General features: G+C 38.5%; 1 protein-coding gene across 3 annotated transcripts in view; it reads right to left on the reverse strand.

Moving 5' to 3' along the window:
• ptpn13 (protein tyrosine phosphatase non-receptor type 13) overlaps nt 1-17280 on the reverse strand; it is a 58527-nt gene extending 41247 nt beyond the window's left edge. For all 3 annotated transcript variants that reach the window (XM_042508777.2, XM_042508776.2, XM_042508775.2), the window contains exons 1-6: nt 16921-17280; nt 10406-10525; nt 6174-6340; nt 3355-3420; nt 1293-1478; nt 293-380 (exon numbers count right to left, since the gene is read on the reverse strand). In XM_042508777.2, the coding sequence (XP_042364711.1) occupies nt 293-380; nt 1293-1478; nt 3355-3420; nt 6174-6340; nt 10406-10520 (622 nt within the window). In that variant the 5' untranslated portion in view covers nt 10521-10525; nt 16921-17280. The remainder of the gene's footprint in view (nt 1-292; nt 381-1292; nt 1479-3354; nt 3421-6173; nt 6341-10405; nt 10526-16920) is intronic.
• Between the last annotated feature and the right edge of the window lie 7469 nt (nt 17281-24749).

Consider the following 24749-nt stretch of genomic DNA (forward strand, 5'->3'; position numbering starts at 1 on the left):
AAAAAGTTGCATCATTATCTCAACAGAACCAACTAATCCAGGATGTGGGGATTTGTTCTTGTTCCAAAGTCTGTGCCATTTAGATGAAGAATACAGGAAACTTATGCTAACAAAAACAACTGTAGATTAATAGAAACCAGACCTCTTTATCATGAAGCACTGGCAGCCAAGACATCTGAATCACTGCATGAATAGAGATCTCTTTCTACACCCTAGAAAAGTTTCTTTGACAACACACCAAGCAAATCCAACTCTGTATTCAGTGTGTGTGTTTCAGTGCAGCTCATCTTACCTGAGGGCAAGCCCTTGCCCCTTAGCCTCTCACGAATCTCCTTACTCCGCTCCGGAAGAGACTCTCTATCAGTCAGCAGACCGTCCAGCTGAGAGAAAGATGGACACAAGTGGAAGTAAGAGAGAAAGAAAAACAAAAAGTGAGTGTGGAGAAAAAAGGGCAGAGCAAGGAGGAGAAAAAAAACCTAAGTTTCACAGAAGGGTCATTCCCTCTGAGTCATCCATCCTGAACTCATGTTCTATCAGCATGAGCCCCATTATCTGTTACGTAATACAACAAACCCACTGTGCTTTAACAGAGCAGATAATTGTCTTTTAACTTACACTTAGCTAGGATGCAGACTAAAGGGACAGTTCATCAAAAAGTCAAAGATACATGTTTTTCTTCTTACCTGCAGTGTTATTTATCAGCCTAGGTTGTTTTGGTGGGAGTTGGTCAGTGTTGGAAATATTGGCCAGATATGTCTACCTCCAATATAATGGAATTAGATGGCATTCAGCTTGCTAACTGTATCACCACACAGACGGAAGCATGTATTTACTCATGGATGAGAAGTTCATTCTCACGACAGCTTGAGATGTAAACATTAACGGCGTCCTCCTCAGCTGAGCTGTAACATTAGCTAACTCAGTGGTGCTAGATGAGCTAGTGTAGTTCAGAAGAAAGAAAATAGTTCCTACATGAAATTGCTCACAACAAGGTCTGTGGATTATCTTGAGTAACTGGATCCTGATTTCTGGAAAGACACACTGCTGTTGAGTTTTACAAATGGTTTTTTGGGGGTTTTTTGGCACTACAGGCCAAGGCAGACATCTCTACAGCCAATATCTCCAACACTGTGCAACTAACACCTATTACCTGCAACTATCTAGATTGATAAAAACACTACAGGTAAGAGGAAAACATGCTTTTTTGTGTGTCAATGTAGTGACAATTTAAAAATATAGGCCTTTAAACAGGAATGTTGAATTTGACCTACATTAAAAAAAACAGTGCTTACCTGAGAAAGGCTGCCCAGTACCAACCGGACCAGTTTTCTGATATAGGAGAAGGGAGGGTCACAAGTGGAGTTTCTTATGTGTTTGCTGCAGATGTCCAGCACCGTGCGCAACGACATTCGACTCACTGTCACATCATCACACATGTTGAGAAGCAGGCTGTTTAGGTGTTCCCCCAACTTCATGGGCTGCACAGTGAAAAGAACATGCGGACATGGTTAACATAAAAACAGTGACAAGAGCAGAATGTACTGTGAGTATTGTGTTCCAGTGGTATCTCTGATTGTGATATCTGTAATATCATGTTGACTTCCATTGTGCTCAGATAAAAGGGCAGAGCTAAGCCTTGCCAGCACAAACTCATCACCTACTTTGAATTTCCATCTAATTTACATGCTGCAGATTTTGCTCTGTCACGAATGTTATTTCAGTACATACAGTATTTTCAGTATTAGTGCACATTTATAAAGAGTTTGTGTTTGACATTATCTAGGTAGGTGACACATAAATATGCCAATTTTTATCAGATTTCATTTTGTGAAATACTCACACGCTACAATGGTTTCAGGTTTGTAAAGTTGACTGAATAAATACATGTAAATGGAAACAGTAATTACATTACCTGCATTCAATACTTAAAGAAAGCACATTATTTAAAGAAAGAAGCAGGTACATAAATGGCTCTGTGAGTAAAAATAAACACGGAAAGTGTGACTTCTTTATACAGCCAGTGTGTCCACTTCATGTGACACTTTATTTGCCTGCATGACATGTTATATTTGGCTATATATTTGCTGCAGACTTTATAGCTGCCATGAGCACTGTAAAAGCACCTCCTTCGTGGATGAGGCCTGAGCCCTTCAGTGAACTGAAGAGGATGTCAAGCATGAGTGTGAGTCATGCTGTCTCTAACCTGTGGGCGGTGCTTTCTCATAAATGTGAACACTGGGTGTTACACCTGGCTGACTCTTGATGAGATATGAACGCATGGTGAGCCAGACCATCTCCAGAGCTCTTGGAAGATTAAAACACATTCCAGAGAGCTTTTATATCTTGCACCTTTTCTAATCCAGATGTGACATTCAGATACAGCTCTCATTTTAAAGCTCAGCTTCCAATGAATAACATACTGTCAGCTTTCAGTGTGGTTATGAGGTATTTTGGCTGCAAATTAGAATGATTGAAATGTTTATTTCCTTTAAATTACCAGTGCCAATAAGTATTAAAAGTTGCACTGTTCCACACACGAGCTCCTGCAAGTGCACTGTCCACTTTCACATTGCGCAACTTTTATTGTCAATGTTTAAATAACTTTGAGTTTTGTGTGATGACAAAATCAATGAAACGAAGATGCTGTTAAACCCACTGTTCCTTTACCAATGGGTTAAAAAAAACTATTTACAGGATTTACTGGAAACAGATTTTTCCTCACTAATCTACAACAGCAGTTGCCACAGTGCAACTTAGTGTGTTACTGAGCTACTGTCTATAGCAATGAGGAACTGATTTCCTGAGATGCTGCCATTTCTAACCAAAAGTGAAACTACTTTTTAAGTTTGTAAATAATTTTAATAGTATATAATATCCTCTACGATACCCAATCAAGCATTTTTGGCAGTATCAGAGGCATTTCCATACTGTTTTGGTAATGGAAAAACGCAGATTAAATTTTGACAAAACTTCACTTTGGACATGGCTGTTGCAGTGCATTATTTATGGTTTCAACTCTTAATAACCATTCCAAGTCTGCTAGTCATAACATCTGATTTCACACAAATCATTAGTCAAATCACATAAGCATCAATCAGCTCAAAGAAACCACTTTAATATCACTTCATGCTGATGTGCTAGCAGCTTGTTTCCTCACGCCTGTCCTTTTGGTTCAACACTGTTTGGATACCCAATGTAGTGAAAGTTATTTTTAGTAAAAACAAAAGCAAAAACTATTTTAGTTTACTAAAAATAATAAACACAATTTAGTAACCAACATGAATGTCGTGTAAATATGGTCCCATATTGTAACCCCTATCCAACTGGAAGGAAGTATCCCCAGTAATAATTTACCTGACTTTGGGGGATCTCGTAGTCTGCTCCCCAGAACAGGGTCATCCCCAGAGAGTACATGTGCATCTGTGGAAAAAAGAAAACATCACTTAAGCTTCATTAGCAGCATTACACTTCCTTTAATATTGGTCTTAAGATAAAAGTATTAAATTTTTACCAAAACAAAAGACTAGACAAGAGTAAAGCTAGAGTGAGCATGTAGAAAGCTGAGGAATATAAAAGTTTAGTTTCATTCAGATAAACCAGACACTGAAGCTGATTAAAATTTAAAAACTGAATCAAAGTGGCCTGGATGAAAGAGAGACAGACTAAAGCTGGAGTGTAATAAAAGATGAATTCAGTCTTTTTTGGAAAGGAAAAAGACAGGGGCTTTCAGCTTAAATCCAAAAACATTTTTCCATTTTCCTTTCCTTATTACTCTGCACTCATTGCTTGGGAGAGAAATCACTTCCCCTGAATGTTGGGCTTGGTAGAGGAAAGAATAATTCAGGGATTGCCAAAGAATGCAACACGGCCTTCAAGGTCTTTCAGGAACAGAGCTTGAGTGCAAACTTAAAGACACACTCGCACTTTCAAAAAATATGTGGAAACTTAAAGGCTGCCCATAAAAAGCAACAATACCACACCAAATGTTGAAAAAGTGAGAGGAAAATCGTGGCACTCGCAGCTGACGTATGTTTACCCGCAGTCTCTGATAATGACAGAAACAGATTAGGCTTTCTACACTGAAATAACTCAGCTGGGGAGATGGGACCAGGGCTGGAAAACTGACTCAGCACAAAACTGTGTTGAGGTCTGTGGGGCCGTGCCAGAGACGGGAATCCAGTCATGCAAGATTTTAGAGGGGCAGAGCCATAAAGAGGGGGTGTGGTTCTGCGCATATGTAAAACAAGCTGTGCATTGCAGGAGATAGTATAGTTGCTGATGACTTCAGTTCTGAATGTTGCAACTACACAATGATTTCATATCTCCAAACAGCAGCAGTCTATCTCCACAGTTTTGTGGTGTTGTGTTACCCAAGCGTAGATGTGCTCTAATTAAACACCTGTTTGCCCTTTCACAGTAACAGTGGTTTCTACACCCAACACTTTGACAAATGATCATCAGAAGAACAAGTTAACATCGATGTAAACAATGCAGGTTTCAAACCAATTATGTATATGTCTTTATAAAGAGTTTGCTGATGTTTTGTGGAAGACAATGCACTTTTCCATACACAATATATGAGAAACACTAAGCATGACTTTGTTTAAAAGAGAACTGCACAGGGTCCAGTGTGAGATTTAGTGGCAGCTAGCAGAGGATTGCAGATTGCAAGCAGTTAAAACTTCTCCTTGTTAAAATTCCCTCAGTGTTCATTGTTTGGAAGGTTTTTACCAGGAGCCGAAATACTTGCAGTGGTCTCTTCCTGGCCAAAACAAACAGACCAGGTGATTATATCTGGTAAAAAAAACTCGATAAAGTGGTTTCACATTACAAGTCAGAGCTTCTCAGACACTGTTTGGCGTGTCAGTCACAGGCCGTTAGCCTAGCACGTGCTAAAGTGTGCTCACCTTTTTTCTGATAACTTGAAACATTTAGGAGGTGTGCAATACAAGATGAATAATCTATAGAGGTCTCTTTCTCTCCAAAACAAAAGGACCCAGTGATTTAAACATGTTAAAACACTGAATAAAGTGTTTCATGTTAAAAAAAAAAAAAATCCAAATGGCCCTGCCTAGAGCCAGTGTTTGGTTTGTCTGTTCAGGGCTACTGTAGAAACATGGCTGTGCTACACTCCATAAACAAGGACCCACCGTAGATACAGATCCTACAGTAATGAAAACACAATGATTCTTATTTTCAGGTGATCATGCACTAAAGAAAGCATACTTACTATATCATATTCTATTTTTGACTATGCATCCCGCTTAAGGTTGGTGCTTGTGTGTTTTCATGTCTGTCTTCCTGAACTGTAATTTTATTACTTGCCTAATTTTTAACCTTTTCTCCACCGTTGTTTGTGTACTTACACATTTAAACCGGGGGTCTGGGAGTAACTGCATTTCAATTCTGTCTATGTTCTGTACATATGTCAGAATTGACAATAAAGTTGACTTTTAATGAAATCCTATACATTGGATCTTAAAGGTACTCAATGGGCAGCAGTAGAAGACTGTGTATCTCCAGTGCTTAAAATAAATTTGAATTTTAAACTAACATATGATCATTAACACAAGATCTGAGAACAGGTGATACATAGACGCATTAGAAGATGTAAACTAGGTTTAGGAGATATGACTGTATATACCATGCAACAGTAGAATGTATCCATTTAGCATCACCATTTTTACCATTGGAGTGTTCGGGGCAGGCTATGTAGAAAATCAGTGATTTTTTGGGGGTTTTGTAAATCCAGCTGCCTTGCAAGGTAATGTGATGAGGGCAGACACGGGGGAAGAAAGTGAAGTTGTAAGTACAAAACATGTAAAACTTGAAGTTATTGCTTGGGGGAAACTTTAAGATTCCATTTGAAGGAATTTTAGTTGTACTATTTTGAGTCTTTTGTTTCTAACCCAAGTGTTGTCATTAGTGAGGCAGCTATTTCTTTGTTTGTGTTCAAAAACATTTTTTTTAAAAAGAAGACAAAAATAATCAAATGTAATGAAATGCAGAATGGTTATTTTAGACTATTTCCAAATTGAATTTACAACTTTCAACCAATTATGATATAGAACAACATACCATGCACGAAGACTCTGGCCATGTCACCCACCCCTAATGCAGACTAAACAGTTTGTAAGGTTCTTTCACCACATGGGTTATGTTAAGGTTTATACCTTCTCTATATCAGAGATGGAAGTCAAGGAGACCCCCTCAAGGACCTCGGGGGCTGTGAAGGCTCTTAAGTCCTGCTGGGTGACATACTCGTTTGTGAATGAGATGTTGCCAGAGGGCATGAGCAGGAGGGACCAGGGAGAGATGATGAAGCCCATGGCTGCAGGGTCTGGAAGAAGGAAACAGACAAACAAATGGAGATAAGATAAGATCAGGAACAAAAACAAGAAAACAAACACAAAAATTTGGACTTCCATTATTTAAATCCCCAGCCATTGTCTCTCTCTCTCTCTCTCTCTCTCTCTCACACGCACGCACGCACGCACGCACGCACGCACGCACGCACGCACGCACGCACGCACACACACACACACACACACACACACACACACACACACACACACACACACACACACACACACACACACACACAGTTTCCAAGCTCTATACAAGTATCACATTTTGTCTAAGCATTTACAGCCTGAATGCAGCGACTGTAGACATATCCAACCACAGTGGATGTTTCTCGCTAAGGCTTCGGCGTTTATGGAAACTCAAGATGATTGAAGTAAACAAAAACACATGTTGCTTTCTTAGCCTGCAAGAAAATAACTGTTGAGGCAGAGAAGCAGAAAGGAATGGCTACACAGCGTAATTCTCTTTTCCTACAAAGCCACAGCCAGCGCTATGGTTAGAGAACGTTTTAAAAATATACAAAGGAATGTTTGAGCAGCGCTGCAAAATTCTTCTTTTTGACTGATACTTTAACTCCAAGAGGAGCAGTGAGAGGAACAGAGGAACTGGATTTGAGGCACCAAATATCTGCTTTCAAAAGCTGGAATTTACTAAGTAAATATAAGTTTCCTGTTTAAAACTCGTGTGACCATTTGAAGATCTTATTCAAAAGTAGACTGGGTTACCAGGTGTATCCCACACAAAACTTTTGCCAGGCAAAGAATAGAGCTGAGCAGAAGTGCATGACTCAGCCTGGGCAAATTAGTCTCTTGATGTATAACAAACTCATCAACAGATTCAATAAACTGCATAAGTAAGCAGAAACTATTCCTGACTGACTGCTCAACCTAGTAGAAGCTAAAAAATTTTAGAAACGCGACTTGGGAATGTACCGTCTGATTCCCTTCTCACTTTAAAGGACAGTAAATTGTACAACTGTAAGTTATTTATCCTTTAACAATGTAGTCTGTCAGTCTGATAAGCTGCTGTTTTAGCCATTAGGGCCATGGGATAATTCTGAACTATTACGCTAAGAGGCTGCCCTCAAAAAGTAGATGTTTACAAACTGTACGGTGAACCATGCATTCAATGCCGCAGCAAACATGCCATTATAGTGACAGGCTAGCAGATGTGGAGCAGTGGATGGCCTCGGCAGAGTACCAAACACAAGAGCAGGTAGAAAGATCAACAACAAAAACAGTAATCAGTTTTGGAAAACACTGGTTTCTATTATGCCGGCTTTGCCCCTCCTCTGTGTTGTTTGCATGAGTCAGCGTGGATTTTCTCAGGGTTCCTCCCACAGTCAAAAGACATACGGGTTAGATCATTGTTGACTCTTAATTACTTGTAGGTGTGGATGTGAGCGTGAATGGTTGTCTGTCTGTTACTCTTTTTCCACCCAAATTTGTGTGTGTATATGCAGGTTTTTTAAACATGATAAAAGCCATTTTGCTGCAGCCTGTAATGACATCACACTGGAAAAGGGGCTAAAATTAGCACACCACCCGGGTATTGTATTTCTATCACTGCCAATCGAATCACTGGGGCCGATATGTGGCATTTCGCAGATTATCTGTACCAGTATTGTATTTTATGATTGCCAATAAAATTAATTAATTAAAAAGAAAGTGTCTACAAGGGAAGAACTTTTACTTTATAAAACCTCAGGTGGCTATTCATTCATTGTTTTATGAAGTTTTCACTTGACATTAAAAAAAAAAAAAGTTGCTGGAAACTTGCTGTATATGATGTTGAACATTTTAAGTGTTGATACACATTTGCTATAGCCATTCAAACAGTTTTATGTTGGAGTTTGTTATATTCCAAATTCTAAATATTGACAGAAATATTTTCATTTTTAATGTAAATGCATATCTGTTCCAAATGTCTGTTCTCAGTGTCACAAACTAAAAATAATCGGTATCTGTATCAGCCCTGAAAAACCAATAACAGTCGACCCCGAGCAGAATCATTTGACCCAAGAGTAAATGCCGATTGTAACCTTTCCCATAAAACACAAAAGACAGATGTTAGTGGTTGTTGGTGGGTTTTTGTGCTACGGGAAAGGAGCTTATGTAGCCTTCTATCTCTATGTGTCAGCACTTTGAAAGTCTGGTGACCTGTCCAAGGTTTACCACACCTTAACTCAATGTCAGCTGGGATCAGCTCCAACACCCCTGTGACCATGCTTAGAATAAGCTTAATAATCCATCAAGCAAATAATGGATGTACGGTTTCTATTTGATCCTAAATATTATGTATATGAAACCACGAGGAGGAATACCTCTATCAAATTATTCACACATAGCTTGTTTAAACAAATCATTTCAATGCAAACAAAGTAACTAACTGCTACTGTTTACACACAGGGATAAAACTGTGCTGTTGGTTTAGTGTTAGACAATGTGAGTCTGTTCACAATGACTGAAGACTCATGTAAAGGTTTGCTATGTCAATTGTACGTTAGGAAACAGCCTGACATTCACTTTCATAGCACCCGTGACAGAAACTAAATAATCTAAAATATGCAGTTTACTGCAAACATTATATTTGCTTCAGCGAACTAAAGATTTTCTTGTTCTTATACTTTTTAAGCATAAACCATAAAAAAAATCAACTTCTCCATTACCTTCCATAGCACCTAACTAACTGTCAAATTGAAGTTTAAAACTTGCTGATATTAATCCACTCTCACGGTAAACATACTTTTTTACATAGCTCAGTGACTCCATTATAGCGTTCCAACATCTGCTCTCCAAATCTTAGCTTCACTCAGCAGTCCAAAACTGTACACACAAAAGGACACATGTGACTCAAGACAGCTAAACAATTACAGTTTGAAGAGAAAAGAGGGGTATGTTAGCTATCACAATTCCTGCAGCACGGTGTCACGTAAAGTTTAAACAAAGCTCATCTAAAATACTCCAAGTATCCAGCCTTGCATTTTGTTTTCAATATGCTGAGAACGTTATCTAAGAATACAGCTGAGGAGCATTTGCATAATCTATTTTTGTAATGTGACCTCAGCATTAACAGCATATTTACAGGCCACATTGATGAGAGGGAATTCCTACAGCACACCAGGATTGTCTGCAATGAGAACCAGTCAGCAAAACTGGAAGTTGAGGTCAGTCTGGTTAATGCACACGACTAAATCTTGGTTATGTGCTTTGTGGTAATTAACACAGCCAGCCAGGTGAACAGTTTAGATGACACAAGTCAATTATGGCCAACATAATCAGGTTCACTGGAGTTTCATTTGAGACTAAGCACCACCCAAACATTTAACAACAAGGACTGCAATGCCCGCTGACTCACATCCTGCCTAGTGTCTCTAGAATTAAACCTCCCTTAGTCACCTGCTGTTGAAGTTTATTTAGTTACAGACACTGCAGTTGGGCAGCCTTATCCGTCTTTGGCTTCAAGGACAATCACAGACACTTACAGGCACAAATGACTCACAAAAATGATTACAACTGAACAGCCCAGTCAACAAGTGTACTAATGATGCAGAACCAGTTTGCAACATACTGACAAAACAGAATTAGTGCACATATTTGGCAACCCAATTTTTTTTTTACAAATTTGAGTGTGACTGAATCTATAATTTGAAGTATAAAAATGACCCTGTGTAAAAGCATTTATCGTCTTTTTTTGTTTCATATTGCTTCTTTTGATTTAATGTGATGGATTGGTTTGGGCACTGAATCCACTGCGGCAAGAAATAATATTAACAAATTATTTGAGAGAGAGAGTAATTGATGCAATAAATTTGCCGACACGAAATGGCACCTGCAGTTCATGGGATCTGGACACCGGAAGATTTTCATTCAGCCTTTTCATTTAAAAAAAACGTAGCGTGAATAGATTTAGAGAGTAAGCAGCTGAATAATGATGGGAAAGGTGAAGTATGCAAGGCAAACATATTTTATCTCTGTTTTATGTTTCTGAAGTTATTTCTAGGAAACGTCTCAGCACACTTGATTCCACATGCTCATACCTTTGTGAAAGAGTTCTTGGAGGCTCTCAGCGCTCTGGCTGAGCACTGCCCAGACCTCCTCCTCCTGGAGCGGCCCTCCACGAACCTCCAAGGCTTCTGCCAGAGACACATGCATCTTCCCTGTGCAAGCAGAGAGAGCAGAACTGATTTACACCAGAAAATGAACACACATAAAAACAGAAATAAGCTTTAACCATAATATGGAGAAATGGGCACATGCTCTTTTAATATGACAGAAGCCTCTGGCTCAAGGTAAAATTGGGCAAAAAAAATAACCAAAGCATCTGCAGATCACATCTCTTGGGCTCCTCAGAGCAATATGCACCTGAGTTTTAATTCATTTCCAAGGCAAGTCTCGAATTTTTTTTTAATCCAGCACAAATCTAATCCTGTGAGAATCCACACCCTACTTGTCCTGACTGGCCCGACAATCTCAAGATGAAAGCATATAAACCCACATTGCCATTTTACTACAATAATCCTAAGCATTGATGCAATTAACATCAACATTTTTCTCTCTCTCGTGCCCCTGAGCAAACTCCCACAACTTGTAGGCATAAGCCGTTTTATCATCCTCTGCTATAGAGGACGTAGTTCAAGCACATGATGCACGCATGCACATTCAGATTCACACCCTGCTTTACTTAAGTTATTCAACAAAGTGACAGTTTATTACTTGGAGCTTCAGAGAAATAAGATAGCAGCTTCTAACTGAAGCGGGCACTAATCGAGAATCAAAACACCACTTTTTTTTGGTGTGGTCTTAAAGTTGCCTGCTGCTCTACAAAGAAGCAATAACTCACACTCCTGTTTCCTGATTACATGTCATAAAACCATAACTGGGTCAGGCTAGGTAGTTTATTTTCTTGTAGATGGCAGTGGTACAGCTTTGCTTTGAAATATATTATCACTCAATGGCATATCTGTAGTACTTCACATGGATTTGGATAGCACACATGCCACAACACACAATGCCTACAGGCAAAGCTTTGAACTCATGTGACCCACGGGCTGGCTGTCTGACATGATTTGTTTTCAAATGATTTTCAAGTTTTAATATGAAGTCACAGAGAGAGGATATCCAGTTTTACGTTTCGTTGTTACTATAACTGTCTACAAAAAAAACTTAACAAGAGCTCCAAAGCTTGTGGGCTTAAAGTGCCATAAATGAGCTGAAATTCAGCTGTATGGGACCCTGGATAAGACTTATGACACATTAAGTTAATCTCTCATCTATCACAGAGGGGAGGGGAAAGAAGCAAAAAGAAACATAAATAACCAGCCACGACAGCGTCTGCACTGTGTTATCACTTCCCTTGAGAAGAAGGCGGACACCTTTTAAAAACTTCAAAATTGGCCTGTGTTCTCTGAGTAAGATGACTCAAGCTAGGTTGATAGATTTGAAATTTTGTAATGTAATGATTTAAGGACGTGTTTTCAAAAGCCCAAAAAAGGCTACTGAAATCCACCTTTTGTTGTGGTTTCACTGCCTGACCAGAGTTGATTTTACCGACGTATCTAACGTGCATGACACCTTGTTTGAGATTGCCACTTCTGAAATTGTCTTTGCTTTTTCCTCTAGAATCATATATGATGATATTGTTGTATATTATAATGCTGACAACCTACTGATAGTGATAGCCTTCTTATCCTGCCTCCACATTCTCTACAGTCCAATGGTGTAGACCTCAAAGACTCAAAATTTGGTGTGCAGCTTCTAAATTTCCCTATACTTAACCACAGCATTTGACACTGACAGAGTAAAATATAACATGGAACTCTGTTTTTAGCCAAACACATGTGAAACTCGATAATACCTTGACTGAAAACAAGTCCATATTTTCAGTTTTGACAGATTGCCTGATGTTTTGAACTTTTGCAGTCTAGCCTGATTTTTTTCTTTTACTTTTTCCCACAAGTTTGAGTAAACCCACATTAAACACAGCACAGGGTATTTTTGGACTCACTAGATGACAGCTTCTAGATGGGATTTTGTAAATCTAAACACAAAAACATAGCAAATGAAAACACGTAAAATGACTGGGGCAAAATTTCTATGCAAGATCAACCAAACATGTCATGTTTGGGATGGGTACATGAGACTACATTTCATAAAGGTTATCTTCCATAGATAGTATCACTATCCTAAAAAAACAAGTTTTGCAACTTATTTTTTCTTTAAGTAAAGCCAAAACACAATGTGTGACAAAACTGCAGACATCATGTCTGTAAGCGACACAAAAGATCTCAACAGCAAAGATGCCCAAACAGCGGTAAGACAGGTCAGTGGATCACCAGAGTCATTAGGATATGTCACCTAGGAACCATAACTGTCAGTATCAAATTTTGTGCCATCAATCCAATAGTTGTTGAGATATTTCAGTTGATACCAAATTGGTGAAACCATTGAGAGACTGACAAATGTTGCTAGCTTAGTGAAAAAATACCAAAGTTGACTCAACATTATAAAAATAAGCAATGCACCACTTTGTTGCATTTGGTATAGAGAACCCCAGTAATGAGTCCTTAAATCCAGAAATGAATTTGCGTTAAAGCACCTTCGGGCCCCTTGTTTCAAAGTCAATAGGTTCTTTGAGAAGGTTTTTTGTTAGAAGCCTGAAATATGGTCTATGGTTAACACAAGTTTAAGAGACGTTCATGTTTTGTTCTACGACATAAAATGCGTCAGTAAATACCCCACTGGTGAACCTTGAGGCTTTTATTTGTATTAAAAAATGGGAATGTTTTAGATAACAAGTGGCTAATTGACACGACAGAACGTCATCACATTGAGCCGTTCCAAACATTGCTTTACAGCTTCGTAGTGGTGGCGATATGACCGTAGCAGAGATCATTTAGCCTAACGTTAGTTTTTTACTTCTGATGACTGCATTTAGGCTTTAGAAATCCTGAAAGTGGTGTTCATTTGTAAAGATTATCCTGCTAAACAATACGTGTAAGTCATTATAAAGGTTGTTTACCACAGAACTTTTTTTTTTTGCCATGATCCAAAATCCAATAGAAAAATCCCATAGGCTTTTTGAGGAGTGAACCAGGGCGTCATTAGCTTCCAGGTTGGCCTACAGAAAAACGTCATCCCTAGGGCACTCTATTATGAGCTAAATTTGAGCATATCACTCATCCATAAACTTTTTACATAAACTGGGTCAGCCTCCTCATTAGCGTTGGGCCTTATATCTGTAAGCAATATGTGAAACAACATCCATTCTATGAATCTCAGTTTGGAGAAGAGAATTAATGAGTAAGCATGTTAGAGGCCTAAATGTTTATGCAGGAATGCAGGTTAACCATTCTAGTCAATGGGAGGCGTGAAGTTCGAGGCAAAGTGGGTTACTACCCATCTTGCTCATTACCCATGAGAATGGGGAGAGCGGGTGCTGTGAAGACTGATTGTTTTGCGGCCCTTGTTATTTCAACAGAGACCTACAGTGGAATGTTTTTTATCCACACTGAGGCTGCTGCGCAGGCCAGCTCCTCTCGTATTGGACTATGGTCCTGCTCATTATTGAGGGGGCTTAGGAGGCAGCGGCCCAAAACAGCAAGAGCAGACAGCCTTCACCACTTCAGCGCCTCATTCTCTTATTCTTTTTCAAACAGTGGGGATGTTTGTTCCCAGGTATTCCCATGTATTCCCACACCATAGCTAGAAGGAAAACCTTAAACAAGGCTTAGTCTGCTGCTGCTAAGTGTTTGAAAGTCTTAGCCACAGTCACAAGGATTTTAAAGAAAATAATCCTGGAAACGTGATAGTGCTCTTTACTCTGCACTTAGATGAAGCTTTTCCTTTCCTCCCACCTTCCTGTCTGTGACATAGCTACAACCCATGAAAATGATTTGAAAACAATCCCCTGAAAAACTGCACTTCAGCTGACAGACCCACACCAAAAAGGTCCACATAATGTCAGTTTCTGCTGCTTTCTTTCCGTGCTCATCCCTCTGTAATTGCCAGGAACAAAAAGATCAGAAAAACATGTACGTCTTACTCTCTTTAACTTTTCTTTGATCCTAAATCTTTTAAAAACTGGAGTAGCTTCACTTTTGAGGTCCATAAAAACGCCAGATTCCGCTTCGATTTCCAAAAGCATAACTCGTAACATAAGATATGAGAAGGAATTTGTTCATATCCTCCAAACATCAGAACTGTGGTCTCAGCTGGCAAACACATTTGGAACAGAAGCCAATGAGAAGAGGTACTCTTCGCCAGCATTGAGGTGAGAATCTTCCTGAAGTCATTTATGCCAGGAAAATTCAACAACAAACTCTGAGTGAACCTCTATTCCCAGAATCTTACTGTATTATGCAGCCTGCGAGCACACGATTCAAATTCAAAACACACACTGTGTCTAGGAAGGCTTGGATCAGAATATCTTTTGAACCAACATGACTGATGATGTAAGGACTGATGTTTTCAAAATGCACATAGCAAACCAAAACCAGAATGCGTAATATTAAACTGATAAACTGAAGACATATAAGCTGCGTTTCCATCAAAGGCTTTCGGCATAGTACCTTCAAAACTAAAAGTAACACCTTCAGAGAGGTACCTAGACCCTAGATCTGTTAAGCGTTTCCACCGCAGACAGTACTATTACACATGGGCGAGGTTATAGTCACTTGCTGCTCCGTCACACACTCGCTGGCTTTCCTTGTCTACTGATGATACAGACTGAAGTCCACTCATTACTGAGTGTCCAAGTGAGACAATAAAAACAGATGGAGAGGTCAAAGTTGTCATATTGAAATTTAGGGTGTGCTAATGGATTCACATCATCATCTCATGCATTGAGTAACATTACAAGTAAACGGTTCACCTTAAAAGTTGCCAACAGTTGACCCAGTGAATGAAATTATTTTTACTCTCAGTCTACAGCTGCTGCTAGAGGCTGCAAAACATCCTTTCATGTTATAGTTTACTACTGTATGGAAAACTTGTCACGGTATAAACAGTGGTTAAACCAGCCACAACTCAGCTCTGAGCACAGACTTTTGATTCTCTACTGACCAATCAGTGGACTGTAGCGTTTCTAGCTCCACCTTTTAGTGCTTTAGTACTGTGTTTTAGGTACCTGAAACTGAGGGATGACAAAATATAGGGATGGTTCCAGAGGTATTAAAAGTACCATCCACAGCTTTACACAATGGAAAAGTAAAAAAAAAAGCATACCGAACTGAACCAGACCGGACCGACCTGCTGGTGGAAATACCTCAATAGTGAAAGAACCTCCTCTTTGAATGTGAATATGCAGTACCTGATGTATCCTTGCTTAGTGCAAAGCTAACAGGAATAGAGAGATTGTGGTTGCATGCACTGCTGTGACTTACTTAGGTGTCTTCTAAGAAAACTGTAGCAGGATTTAAACAGAAATGGTGACTCACATAAATGAAAGGGAACTCGATGGTTGGTTTTCATTAATCGTAACCCTCTTACAATTTAGTCAATTAGCCGACATGCTTTCCCAGATTATTTTACAATGAGTTTAACGCAGGGGTTGCTGATGGATGTTGGCCATTACATTGCTGAGCCTGGTACCATCCAGTTATGGACTGGTTTCCCAAACCAATAAGCCACCCTGGATGTTGGTGTTATGTTTTTCAGCTCAACCAGGGTCAGGAAAGAGAGCCACGACTATTCCATGATTATCAGCCCAGCTTTGGACCAACGGCCCTCACTTCTCATTTTGGTCTCGACCTCATCCGCTCCATTTCTGTTAATCACAGGGTTGCTATGAGTACCGTGACATGCAGAGCATGGTTTTGCAAAACCTCACTCCACACCCCCCTCTTCCCAACACACTCAAACCCAACCCACTGACTATTTTCCCCATTTCTTTCCTATGATGATGCTCACACCATCTCCATCATAACCACTTTAGATGTTTGTATTAATCAATCACACAGACTCCCCACCTTTCTCTCAAGTCTTGACTGGCATCTTCAAAACCCTCATGACCTTTGACTTTAAGCTAATTTTACTACTCTTCTATGGTAATGAAGGGGGAGGGGGGTACAAGCAGCCGTCCTACAACCCCCATAAAACCTTCAGCCTGCCCTGCACTGGTATATTATGCCTCTAAACGGCTTTGTTAAGCTGAACAAAAATGTTGGCCATTTCACCCAAAATAAGACAAATAGTACTGATGGCAGTTAGCTAGCCAGACAGCCTCTTATTTTTGTAGTGGTGTCTCCTCCCTCCCAAACTTTAAATACTGAAATGGGGTATCACAGATGCCCCATGTATGTCACACACCAGAAGGAACAGTATTGTTTACAGGATACGTTGTAATACTTGTAGGTCGAAACATGTTAAAATATCAACAAAAAATACTGTTTACTAGCATTAAAGTAGCTACCGTATAGCATTGTCTACGTTTCTGGATAAAAGAAGCATTAGCGTTTGAGCCTCGCGACACAACTCCTTAGTTTTTCCCGTTAGTAACCGTTACGCTTAAGTTAGCTAACTTTTTCTAAATTGGGTTTTAAACGCTTTAACTTACCAGTCCAGAAGTGCTACAAAATCACTTGTTAGTAAAATATTCGGTACTCCGACGAGGCTATGAGTGCGCACACAACCGGGACCAGCGGCCATCCCATCCACAAAGCAACATCTTGGATAGTAGTTGACTATGCGGCGAGGCAGGCGAGCAACAGGTCTTCTCCACAGCGCGGTCAAAATCCACTACACCGGCAGGTACTGTTATCCGAGGCGTCCGCAGCTAAAAAATAAACTAAATCTCTTCTTCGGAAATTGCTCAGAGGTCGTGTTTGATAGCCACAACACAGCATTGAGCTCCCCTCCAGCGTAGCCGAGTCACCATTACTGCGGAGGAGCCGAATAACCCCTCCTTTAGCCCAGCTAGCGTGGGCTGACTGGGAGTAACAAGACACCTTACTATGGCTGTCCATTGGCTCTCCGCGAGGGGACTGTCATTTCACCGTTTCTATAGTTACACACACAACTGGGAGTAAAATGTACAGTGAGCCTGAGTCCTGGATGCAGAATCAATTTTTTAAAAATGTGTTATATGTAGGTGCCCAACTTTTGTAAGGACAAAAAACTTTTGTCTTTTTGGTTGTTTATTTTTATTGTGTCTTGATCCTGATATTAGCATCAACAGTAACAATAATCATTACTGCTACTAATAACCATAGCAACAAAAACAACATTGATAATAATAATAATAATAATAATAATAATAATAATAATAAAAGTAATAATAATAATAAATAATCTGTGTTTAGAGCCTTCGTTTTGTTATTGTATTTTTCTAACATGTCTCTGCCCATAATCTCTTGTTTAATGCTACGTTAATTCTTGTCTGGCCTGTTTTCGGCATTATTGTCTGGTTCTATTACTATAATTATTATTATTATTATTGCTCATATTAACTAAATAATCAATTAAGTCACTTTTATTTGATTTGTGCAGAGGTGCAGCTGTATTATAAATAAAATAAAATAAAATAAATGACTAAATGTATCACTCTGGAGCTATTTTACTCCAGAATTATTCCCAAATAAAAATACATATGTAATACAATGACATTTTAAAGCTCATTTTTAAGACATTCATCATAACAGGGGTGCTTTTGGTACATCTTGCATAAAACTGTAGCTACAGCTTATTCTGAAATAGCTATTTTGCACAGATTTGATATGTTAGAGTAGCCTACGTTTTAAAGGTATCTTTTCATTTTTATTGTAATTTTTCCATTCTATATTTAAATTCCTGAGTGTTGCAGTATCTTTGCCTTATTTTGTATTCCTCCCAACATGTTTATTAAATGCACAATGTATGCACCAATAAAACAAAGCAAATTCCTTGTGAGTGAACACCTACCTGCTTGTAAATTTGATTCATTATCAATTATAAATTAGTTTGTGTATCACGTTATGTCTCCTTAACTCTTGGGATCATGTGAAGGTAGTGACATTTTAAAAACGTGATAGAAATCAAGCTGTAATTCAGTAGTTTTTTTCCCACTACATCAAAGTTGCTTGAGAGTCAGGAAGCAATTCACTGCGGAGTACTTCCTTCCTCTGGAAGACTTCAAAGCTGCCTCATTTATGGTTTGCCTTGTGCCATCTAGTGACTGTTAGTCATCATTACACACTGCCTTTTCAATGGGGGCTGTGTTGAAAGGGTTATCTCTGCCTGCCTGTGCCTGTCAGTGCTAAAAGGCATGATTTTTATCACTAACCATGGGCTTGGACGATAACACTGGAACTTGATTAACGCAAGTTTTCTCCCTAGATGCAGACAGTTGATATTCACTTTCTTGAATATTTCAGAAGTGGATTCCCTTGCACATAATGTCTGCAGTTTATTCTTGTGTACATTCTCTACTCTGAAGTCTTTTAGTTGTAAAATTACCTTTTATTTCTGTGCATGCATGACTACATACTTTTGCATACATAAAACGGATGTAATTTTGTAATTTTATCGGTTATATTTCTGAATGTAATTCATTCCTTGAATCCATTTTCTGTAGCTTATTGTTAAACCAGTATTAGTGTATTTTTTTCATTGAGAACATCTTTATAACTTCATTTTTATTGCATCGATTGAAAAGACACAGCAGAACATAGTGGAGATGTACTGTACAATATTTGGAGGCTGTGCTCTGTGGTCATACTTTCCCCTTATTTAGATATATTATCACTTGGTAAAATCTCAGAGAGGACACCAATAAAAATGCACTAGGTACAGAGTTTGATTTTTTTTAATACTGTAATCTTCTTTCTAACAGAGTGTGTTTTAGTCCTTCTGTCCTTTATTGAAGCTATTTTTGACTCACTTAATGTAACCTAAACAAATACACATACATACACATTCAAACAAAACACACTTTAAAAAACCATGTCGTACTGTAATGAAACATATGGATTATCCTGCTGTGAATACTAAGGTGCAGATGTCCCATAGCCCCATGCGCCACTGCCACTGGAACCCATTATCCATTGTAAATTGCACATTTGCATAACCAGCATGTCAGCCCATTTCATCTGATAAACAACTGATACAATTATGACTGTTATTTTTAACATTTTAATGTCACTTTCATTAGATTAGACAGTGTTTATTAATGTGCATGCTGGTGGTTGATTAAAAACCAAACAGTTTTTATTATGTCACTGAACTTTTTCTTTTGGTTATAAATTATTAGGAGTTTAAACTACATTAAAGGCAATTATTCAGGTAGACTGTTGCTTTACCATTAGCAAGTGAAATCTAGCTGCAAAGCCTAATGTGTAATGGGCTGGCATAATCAAACAGATGTTTCTTAAAGCAACACAGTTTTTTCCTCTTACCCATGAAGATATTTATCAATCTAGATTGTTTTGGTGTGACTTGAGAGTTTTGGAGATGTCTGCCATCTCTATAAGATAATGGATGGCAATCAGCTTGAGGTGCTTCAAAGCGGTAAAAAAATATTGGGGGCGGACTGTAGTCTCAACCATACCAAAACTGCTATGAGGCATTTAATTATCCTGTCAGGTGTTGAATAAATATTCAAACTAGCGACAGCAAATAACTTTGCAGATGGCTTTAAGCAAGAGTTATTCAAGGTTGTGCAGTGCAGATAGTATGTGACTGGCATTCCACTGCACCATTACTACAGGGTGAATGGTTAACATGTAGTGAAATTTCTTGCCTCAATGAGGAGACTGGAACGGAATGACAAACTTTGCAAGATAAAGAGAAGAGTTTGTTGAGTCATTGGTTACACTGTAAAAATGTCAGTAAAATTAACAGCAAAGTGCTGTAAAATCAAGACATCATAAAAGTGAAAATTGAAAAAAAAATGAAGCCGTGTTCAATTTACAGCAATATTTAACAAGCACTGAACCCAACAAAACTGTTGGTTTAAAAGTAAGAATATGTTGAATTTATGATAATTCTTTGTAGAATTTCTGTAGTGTCTTTTTGCAGAGAGAAAGCATATCACCATTGATAAATTCATATATTATGCTTTAGAGATAAATATGTAGCCTACAAATGGATTTAACAATGAACATTTAAATGTTCCTTGAACTTTCTTATTGTTATTCACTGTAAACAAAAAAAAGAATAACAAAATGTTTTGGGCATAAATATTAAGACACTAACAAAAATAAGTTATTTTACCTGCCAATAACTACTATTTGAAATTGAAAGAAAAATAAATATGACCTTTGAATGTGCATATTGTCAACTGTTAATTTAATTTGAGGGTTTTTTTTTTTTACACATAATGTGACTGGTGATGAAATTGCAGAAATTATTTTTTTGCCTTCTAAATGAAGAGTGCCAATTTGACAGTTTAAATATGTTGTAATTACAACAGTTTTAAATTGTTAAATGTAGGGGTTGTTCTGTGCAGTTGTTTCCAGCTTCACTATATTTCTTACAGAATTATTCTGGCAACCACAGCTGCCTTTTTTCCTGTAAAAACAACTGAATTTTTTTACAGTGTTGTATAGTTAAACCCTCCTGAATGCTGGCATGTCTAAGGAGATGCTAATGGATAATGGACAAGCGAAAGGTCTTTGGTGAAGAGGGTAGACAGTTTTAAGTACCTTGGTGTCCGCATCACGTAGCACCTGACCTATTCACTACATACTGACTCAGTGGTCAGAAAAGCAGTTTCAACCCAGATACTTGAGGAAAATCACAGTCTGCACATGGTTCATTCAGCTGCACATACAATAGGAGAGGCTCTACCCTGCCCACAGGATATTTACACCAGTGTTTGCTGCCAGACAGATCTGTTAGTCTCCTTTTACTCAATAACTTTTTCATCTCTGTTGATTACCTGAGGCAAAGAGCCTTCATACTGAGAGGGGCAATAGGGTCTGGGTAAGTAATGTCTCATAAAGTGCAACCAAGGCGCTCTGAATTGGAGATTTCTTCTCGCTTCTATTTCTGTCAGTGCTGTCCTTAATACCTCCTCATCAGTGCTGGTCTGAGCCCCAAGGGCGATTTTCAGTGAACCCTTGAAAGAGCGGCTATGCCTGTTCAGACAGTCTTGGAAATGTGGGGCACCTGGTAGATTGAAGGCATGCGGTTTGCTGACTCGTGAGTTTAGCCTTTGGGTGCAGCTGGAGAACACTGAAAACTTTCCTGGAGCCTTTGAAGTTAGTTCCTCGGTATATGTAAAGTTAAAATTAAAAAAACATGGTGATAAAATGTCCATCAAAGAGAGAGCAAGAGAGACATCAGAATATAATGTAGCCTAGCTTTAATGGTGTAAAAACGTGTAAAGGTTTTCTTATGCCTGTGCCCTAACCATAAGCATCTAAATTTGTCTAATCTAATACAAAAAGCTGCTTTGGGTCTTGCTCTATAAGACTTCTGCGCTTGACACAGAATTTTTAGGATTTTTCCACAGTGGTGGCCAGATGGGGCCACTTAAAAATCAAATGGTGGCACACCAATACCAGAAGCCATAAATGAATATCACTTTCTAATTCTAATTTGCTGTTGTAGTATAAACCGCATCACTGTGACGTCCCTGTAATATTTAAAGAGGTATAGTTTAACATGATGGTTCCACCTATCTCATGTTGCTTGTGTATTTATGCACCGTGTTGCTTTGATAGCATCTTTGATTAACCAAATCTACTCTAATCTCTTTAATCTCTATTTTAGCAAGGAAGATGGGCAACGTGCTATGGATGGGGACCACAGCATATTATACCTAAATATGAAAAGAATTTTTTTTAAAAATCACTTTCAGTGTACACTATATATACACATATACTATCTCCAATTTAGCTTACACACTTAATGATCGAAGCAACGGCAGACCAACAATTCCTGTGCCCTGCAGAGTAAATTTACTGTTTTTGTCAATCAAGTCTGGTGGCTTTGAGATTACAGATTTAGTTTCCGCTCACAAAAGGATGTCTGATGGCAAAGTATAGCCATAAAAATATTAAAGATAATGTACACTTAAACTGATAAACATTTAAGTTTGGCTTTTTTTAGGTGGCTAAAAATCTAAACAATGGGGGCAACCTTCTCTCATTTCATTTTATGTGCATGACAGAGGTTTTCTACCGAGAACTTATTGTAAACAAACATTGAGATTTGGCCCATATAGGTTAGCTGAAAACTATGCAATTATATAAAAGTTAAAGAATCGCATGCTGATGTACTTTGGTTTCTTTTTTTTATAGTGTAATGTTACTATTTATCTGATGCGCATAGACTAATACTGGTAAAGTTAACATGCTGGGTTCCACCAAAATCTTGTTTTAATGCATTATGTATCTGTATGTGTTAAATGATTCATTGTTCTTCAAATAGGCTGACTGTTCTTTTCCTCAAAAGGACAAAAATACAGCTTTCTTTAAATGAGTGGGCCGTGGACACCCTTGGCTACCCCTTGGCAGCACCACTGCATCCACCCACAATGAGTGTTTCTGAATTTAACTCAGAGGCATGTTAGGCTTAGCTGACTTTACTGGGCACTGTTTTACCTGCTTTTGAAGTTGCTTATCTCACTGTGAAGTTGCCCTGTGGAGATGCTGAGTATTAACATTTTTCAACTCAGTCTGGGTGTGATAGTCACACCAACATGGTAAAAGAAATGTTGGAAAAGTGAGTTTTTAAGCAAGTGTGATAAACAGACACTGCAGCTGTCTGAGGAGCAGAAGTAAGCTTGGAATCCACAGAAAACTATTTCAATTACCCGTCGCTGCTGTAGAGGTCAACAGTGTCACACATTTTATTAATCTTCTTATTAAACTGAGGTCAGGACATATCTCATTGTCAGCAGCCAGACAACCTTGTATCCTGACTTTAGCACATTATAATTCCACCTCCTTTGAGTCCTCTTCAGGCTAATATCTGCCATGCTTTTAATAAATGCATTGTTATTCTGTCCAGCTGACTGAGTGTGGGGGAACACTGAAATGCTCTTTTGCTAGTGGCTCCTCTCCTGACACATTGATGTTAATGTGTACACCAACACATACATCTGAAATAGTGTGAAGTTAAAAAAAAAGTAGATAATAGCAAGAATGGTGTATGTGTGCAAAAGTAACAATAGTGGTCTCAAAGGGAAATTAGCTTGTCATTCAGCAGCAGGGTGAACAATGTCACTGATACTGGGTGAATTTAACCACAAGATCAACAAATATGACCAGTTAATTATGTGTTTGTATTTGTATCTGTTAGAATAAATCCCAATAGTTTATGAAACCCTGAATCTCATTTTCCAGGGCCATTGGTATATGTACGCTGCCATTAATCCAGACACTTTTAAGAAGAATGATGCCAAAAAAAATGAAATTACTCATTGTCTGAACACTTTAGGCAATTGTTTTGCAAAATATAGCATAATTCATTATATAATCTTGCCATGATTCTTATATATCTAAAGGAAACATAGCAATAGGTCCGGTAGTAATGGAAAATATTATATAAAAATATATAAATACCATAAATGTATTTTTGTGTATATATGCGCAAAAGTAATTTAGTCATTTTGTGTTCCTTTGTACAGTGTCGCTTGTTGCTGTATACAATGAAATTTACTTAAAGGTCCTGTTTTTAAGATCTAGGGGGCTTTGGTGGCATCTAGTGGTGAGGTTGCAGATTGCAACCAGTTGAAACTTCTGGTTAGAATTCCTTCAGTGTTCACTGTTCAGGAGGTTTTTACCTCCAGAGAGGTCACTTCCTAATAACTAACGCAAAAATAATGTCTAACACAAAAATACTGATGGCTCTATCTAGGGCCACTGTTCCCGAAAGTTATTCATGCTTTTATTACCTCTTGGCTAGATTATTGTAATTCTTTGTGTAGATCAATCGACACTTTCTCATCTGCAGTTAGTACAAAATACAACTGCTCATCCTCTATCTGGAAAAAGAAAACGGGATCACATAACACCAGTATAGGCCTCTCTCCACTGGCTTCTTGTCTGTTTTAGGATTGATTTTAAGAATTTATTGCTGGTTTTCAAGGTTTTAAATGGTCTGGTGCCCTCTTAAGTAGCAGAACTGCATCTTCATACTCCAGTTAGGGTACTGATGTTCCCAGAGGTAGACACAAAAACAGCGGCGACCAAGCCTTTGCAGTATAGCTGCCCCTAAGCTCTGGAACAGTTAAACTTTACTGAAGACCCGTACGTATTGACAACGTACAATTGATTCAAGTTCGACAACTTAAATTGATTTCATCTTCTGTTGTGCTGCAGTTTGCTGCTTGTTTATTTTTTCTTGTGTTCCTATTGTCGTTTGCATCTGTATTTATCTGTATTGATGCTTCTAAATAGGCTTGAAATAGCCGCCCACAGACACCATGGGATATGACCAACTCGCTGTATTTGGTTACTC

The sequence above is a fragment of the Plectropomus leopardus genome, chromosome 20 (genome assembly GCF_026936395.1).
Source record: "Plectropomus leopardus strain MGB_pleo_1.0 chromosome 20, ASM2693639v1, whole genome shotgun sequence".
Taxonomy (NCBI): Eukaryota; Metazoa; Chordata; class Actinopteri; order Perciformes; family Serranidae; genus Plectropomus; species Plectropomus leopardus.